Source organism: Centroberyx gerrardi, chromosome 13 (genome assembly GCF_048128805.1).
Source record: "Centroberyx gerrardi isolate f3 chromosome 13, fCenGer3.hap1.cur.20231027, whole genome shotgun sequence".
In the NCBI taxonomy this organism is placed as follows: Eukaryota; Metazoa; Chordata; class Actinopteri; order Beryciformes; family Berycidae; genus Centroberyx; species Centroberyx gerrardi.
This window is the reverse complement of record NC_136009.1, coordinates 25,925,959-25,931,958: the sequence shown is the minus strand read 5'-3', so window position 1 is coordinate 25,931,958 and position 6,000 is coordinate 25,925,959. Positions and strand designations below refer to the sequence as shown.

General features: G+C 45.9%; 2 protein-coding genes across 7 annotated transcripts in view; one reads left to right on the top strand and one right to left on the bottom strand.

The window, feature by feature from the left end:
* Positions 1-6,000, bottom strand: part of crema (cAMP responsive element modulator a) — a 492,677-nt gene that overhangs the window by 177,452 nt on the left and 309,225 nt on the right. The window lies entirely within an intron of this gene.
* pard3ab (par-3 family cell polarity regulator alpha, b) overlaps positions 1-6,000 on the top strand; it is a 272,576-nt gene that overhangs the window by 135,126 nt on the left and 131,450 nt on the right. For all 6 annotated transcript variants that reach the window (XM_071906610.2, XM_071906609.2, XM_071906608.2 and 3 more), the window contains exon 6: positions 5,900-5,991. In XM_071906610.2, coding sequence (XP_071762711.2) covers positions 5,900-5,991 — 92 coding nt within the window. The remainder of the gene's footprint in view (positions 1-5,899; positions 5,992-6,000) is intronic.

The window sequence follows — 6,000 nt, the reverse complement described above, 5'->3', positions numbered from 1 at the left end:
GGAGCTTGGAGCTGACAGAGTAGCATAATGGACATTTATTTATATAAAAATGTTGCAGATTATTACTTGAACTTAGTCTTGAACTTTCTCTGTCTCCTCTCTGTCCCTGCATCCTTCTGTCTGTCGTCTCCTTTTTCTTTAACTGTCTCTCTGTATGTTTCTCTATCTCTCTCTCTCTCTTTTCCACCCTGTCTCTCTCTCTCTCTCTCTCTCTCACCAGATGGTGAGTGTGTAGTGGTCTTGAGGTTAGAGGTTAGAGGTTAAGACTAATTTATGGTCTACGGTTCAGAGTTTCCTCCGGATGTGAACATATGGAGCACTGCTGGACAGGAGACAGATACCAGTTAACAATGAGGGATGTCTTCTCTGTGTCTGTGTGTGTGTGTGTGTGTGTGTGTGTGTGTATGTGTGTGTGTGTAAGACTGACTGAAAGAGAAAAAGAGACACACACAAATATGATAGTTTGTGTGTTCAAGTACAGTATGTGCCTCTTAATTGCCTATGAGAAAAAATAGCTTCCGTTTTCAGGTTTAAAAACGTGCATGCTCCTCAGTTGTGCATGTGAATGTGTGTGTATGTGCGTGCATGTCTGTACCCACCTATATGCAGTGAGGTAGTGGTAAATTAAATGGTGGGTTAACTATCATCTCCAGTCGATGATCAGAAGGCAAACAACCACCAACAAAAATCAAATTAACTTTCAAAAAACATGAATTTATACCTTTTTCCATACAGGATTCTATCTTTATATACTTTATATAACATATCAGTTTCATACCACTTCCCAGCAAGCATTTCATGCATGGATGGTGATGTGGCCAAGTTCAATATCAACCCAAATGAGCACAAACTTTTCACAATGTGATATTATTAGTAAAAAGTCATGTTAAAACAGCTTTGGAAACTGTTTTGAACTAATATCAGAAGGATATTTAGGTGCTAAATTCACAAAACGATGCAAGTAGCAGCTACGAACAATTACGGATGTTGTTTCAGCTTTCATTTTGGCAAATATACATGTTGAATTTACATCCGTTCATCTGTTCTGGGTTACTTTGCGGTTTATTATGAATTTAAGTCCTAAAGATTTATGTCAGTCTATTACGGTGGATAAAATCTTTCCCTGCAAATAAAAAGGTGGGTAAACTGGGTCTAGGTGAGTTTACCCTCCACTGCCTCCCTGCCTGTGTGTCAGTATACATGCGTCCACATGAGTGTGTAAATGACAGTCTGGTCAAGTCTGGCAGGAAAGGGGAGCGGGCAGCACTTCATTAAAGTGCAGCACTACTCCACTCCCTCTTTCTCTCCCCCTCTCTCTCACACACACACACACACACACAAGGCGCAGACCACTTCATTTAGTCTGAGAGATAGAAAGGACAGGCCCCAATGGATTCTCCTATTAATCTTTAATGAGCCCCCAAGCCTGAATACTGCCTGCCCGCCTCTCTCTCTCTCTCTCCACATCCAGGAAACAAACAATGACTCGGCTGGAAAACACATCGGCCGGCCATCCCTATACCTGCCTGCCTGTCTGCCCGCTAGCCATTAACCCCCCGACTCAGCCCTGAATTATTAATGCGGCTATCTATCCGCCTGCCCGGCCCACTCCCGGCGAGCGGGAATGGGCGACGTCCCGATGGCGTGGTTCGGAAAGTGCGGCGACGCCTTTCCGAGTGGCTGCTCCTGGACCTGCGAGGGGGAAGCTGAGCGAAATGAAGGCTGATTGCTCCATCTATCAATCGCACCGCTCGTGTCGGGGCCGGAGTTGTTGCTAATGTTTGTCTTGGAAGAGGCTGCCGATGTTTTATTCATGACTGATACCACCTAGTTTTGATTATGTTCTTATGGCGCTCTGGTCTGCTCAGGCCTGCCCCGCTGCGCTCTGCTCTGTTTTGGTTTATTTAGTTCTCTCCTCTCCTCTCCTCTCCTCTCCTCTCCTCTCCTCTCAGAAAATAAACAACAATACAGCACTGGGGGGTTATATAAACATGCATAACCTACAATACAACAACATGTTAGGTGCATTGTGTAGGATTTTAACATCAACACATAATTACTGCAATAATTCTGATACATTAGTGTACAGTAAATCCTCTAATATTGGCCCCGGGCCTTTATTTACCTCAACTGCAGAGGGTACCAGGCCTTTATTGGAAGCAGGCTTATATTAGAGACAGGCCTTTATTTCTAATTCCCTCTTTTTGATAAGTATATTTGCTCATATTTTAGTACGAAGCCTCCTTGTTTTCTGATCTGCTTCTGTTGGGGTACGTTAGGTAGTGTTTTTTTTGTTACTGCAATGCATTACGATAATTATGGTAATCGACGACGGCACACTCCAGAGACTTCCGCCGGCCGAGCCGTCTTGTGGCACTTGTACGTTACTACAAACTACAGTTACATTATATAACAGGCAGCAGGAGTTTACCGGTATCCACCATTGTGTGCATGTAAGCTGAAGCTAACTGAAGCTAACTGAACCTGGGCGGCGATGTGTTCCCGGTGATCCGGCTGAGATTTCGGCGGGGGTCCCGACGCCGATGCGTCACCGGGCGTCCGGGGCTTGGATCGGGAGGATCAATGCGGGCCGTGGGCGCGGTGGAGAGGACAGTGGCGGAGAGAGGAGACGGACACGGTCCAGCCATATACTAGGTTTTGACCTAGTCTTGTTTCCTTTGTTTTTTTCCCCGGCCTGTATTTGAGGCCGGCCTTTATTTGTTCGTGTCGACCACGCCCCCGGCCATTATCGGAGACCCGGCTTTTAATTGACTACAGGCCACTATTAGAGGATTTACGGTAATTACTGTAAACAAACAAGACCATCGCTGAGAAGATTATCGGCCTCTACCGGCCTCTACGCTGCATTTTACATTGTGTGTCACCGGGTCGGATTTGGCGGTAAATCTTTACGGCACAAATGCAGATTGCTTTATGGCACAAAACAGGAAGAGGACAGTAAAAGGAGTGAGAGGCCGATGGAAAAATCACTTCCAACATGTTGATCCTCTTCGGTAAAGCCAAAGACGCTAGGGATGGGGAAGGGGGACAGGAAGCAACAAGGATTATGGGAAATGTAGTCTTAATTGTGAGAAACTCTAGCACTGAGAGTAAGTAGCACCTTTAAGTAGAAATGTATGAAGGAAAAGTATGGGGGGGGAAAGTCTGGATTTCCAGCATTATCTTTCTCTCAGACAGTCTCATCCTTTCTCTCATTCTCCTTCCCTCTCTCTCTCTCGCTCCACCTTTCTCCCTCTCTCTTTCTCTCTCTCTCACCCACACACACACACACACACGCCCTGTCTGTTAGACATTAGAATAGATTGTCAGAGTGGAATCAGAGCCCAGATCCTCGGAGACGGTGTGTGTTGAAACGGCGTGGCTGTGAGCCGCCTGCGTGTGCCGCGATGAACGCCGGATCTCGTTTGCCGTCCCTCAGACGGCGCGGAGCGACTCCTCTGCCTCTCCAACTTCCCCCTGCCTCACTTCCTCGTCTCGTGATGAATACTGAATATTGAATAGTGTCAGATGTGTTTCTGAGGCTCTTTGAGTTTGTTATTGTGTCTGTCTGTCTCCTTATCTGGCCTCCATGTGTGTTCTATAGTGTACGGAAGAGGATTAGGGCCAAATGTGAAGAATTTGAGTTCTGAGATTAAGAATAAAGGCAAAATTCTGAGATTACAGACAGAATTGTAAGAATAAAGTCAGACTCAGAACTCAGAATTCTGACTTTATTCTCACAACTCAAATACATTCTTCACATGTGGCCCTAGTACTCTTCCATTATAGTATGTGTGTGTGTGTGTGTGTGTGTCTGTGTTGATTGTATATGATCATGGGTGCATAGCTGTGTGCGTACAATCCTAACAAAAAGGGTTCTATACAGTACCAGAAAGTGGTTCTTAATGTTTGTACCATAGCAGAACCTCTTCAGAGTGCATGAAGAGATGCAGTCCAGTCGTATCAAAGGAACTCACTGGCTTCTTCATTCTGATTTGCCAGTTTTTTTAGTATATTGTAAAAATCAGAGGGTTTTTTGAGTCAGTATGGTGCTATAACAACCACCACCCCAACCAAAGAACCCTTGAATAACCTTCTGGGTGTAGATGTGTGTGTATGTGTGTGTGTGTGAGCACTGATGTGTGTGTGTGTGCTTATTGGTTTTTATGCCTCCTTATCTAGTTCCTCCTGTGAGTGCTTTATCTCCCTGGTGTGTGTCTGTGTGAGTGAGTGCATGCGTACGCAAATGTGTCCAAGGTTGTGTATACGTGTATGTGTGTGTTGCGTGTCTGGGCATGCATGTGCTTATTGATCTGTTATGTCTCGCTGTCTGGTGTGTGCTGTGTGTGTGTGTGTGTGTGTCTGCACATGCATTGGTGCATTTGTGTGTACATGTGCATGGATTTGTATATTTGTGTGCTTTTTCATGTGTGCTTGTGTTTTTTTCTTTTATCTGTCTGCTGCCTTTTTCAACCTACACACACATCTACCAGTTCTCTGCCTCACACACAGACACACACACACACACACACACATCTCACACTCATCTCCACCGCTCTGTCACAAAGCTGCAAGTCAGAATTGTCCTCTTTCTTTTTCATTCTGACAGTCCATGCTTTGAGCCAGCGTGAGTCTCTTCTTAAATAGAACGACGGCAGTCAAAAGTCCCAGAACACTCTCTCTCTCTCTCTCACTCTCACACACACACACACACACACACACTCTCACTCACACACACACACACTCGCCGCCCTCTCGCTGTACGTCCTCCAGGCGCCCAAAGTGTCATGGCAACCGTACGGCAGCCACGGTAACGGCGGGTTCATTTTCATACTGATGAGGCGGCCGGTTGCCGTGGCGGGTTGCCGTGGCGGGTTGCCGGGGAGGCCTGCGCTGCCTCCTCGCCGTCCTCCCCTCTCCGGTGTCACCATGAAATTTTAATGACCTCCTTTCTTCGCTTCTCATTTTTCTCCTCTTTGCTCTCTCGGCCGTGTGTGTGTGTGTGTGTGTGTGTGTGTGTGTGTGTGTGTGTGTATGTGTGTACATGTCATGAGGCTCAGCTTCACTATTCAAACAGGCACGCACCAAGTGTCCACAGTTAATACCAGGGGCGAACAAAGGCTATGTAGTTTTGAGGATATACGTTTCTTTTTTGTTTTTTTTTAAAGGGCATCTCTATGTGTTTTTATACTTCTGGAAGACCGCCGCCGGTCATGTCCTCTTGGCTTCATCAGGTTAGCAGCTTAGGCTAAATTCTAGCTTGTGAAAGACAGTTGTACTTTAAGTTAAAGGTTTTACTTGTTTTTCTGTGCGTACACGTCAGCTGCAGCTCAAGAAACTATCTGCCGGAAGTCTTCATTTTCTACAACCGCAGAAACGTCGACCGATTTCAGCCCTGGCCACCTTGTTTGCCGGAGAGGAAAAGTCTTTTGACATTTGCTATCAGCAGCCAATCAAATACGAGTGTTGCCATAAAGCCCGCCTACTGCTGAAACACCATTGGCCCTAGAGCTAGCAATCATCGAGCTCAAATTGGCCGCTGGACATCAGCATGGTCGATGTTCATTTTGTTGGTGATTGAGGGATCCTCATCACATTTAAAGGAGCATCGGTCAGTCTGATGGATTCTGGGACGGTTACCTGGATACCTTTTGTTCTAATGCCATATTGGATCTTTTTGGTTTCATTTTAATCAGTTTTTGATGTAATCTTCTCTTTTAAAGATTCATTTTAAGGCATTTCTGCACTACAGAGAGAGACAGAAAAGACAGGAATGAGAGAGGGATGATGACATGCAACCAAAGTCTTGATTCATATTCAAACTCGCGGTGTTGCATGGACCTGACATGCACCTTTGATGTCATCTCACTGTCTCTTCTTCCTTGTGTGTTTTTTCCAGGAGGAGGAGGCCAGAGAGGAAGAGAACGGGAGGATCGAGCCGGTTGGCCGAGCCGACTCCTGCATGGACCACACCCCCGTGAGGTCACTAGAGTAAGTCCT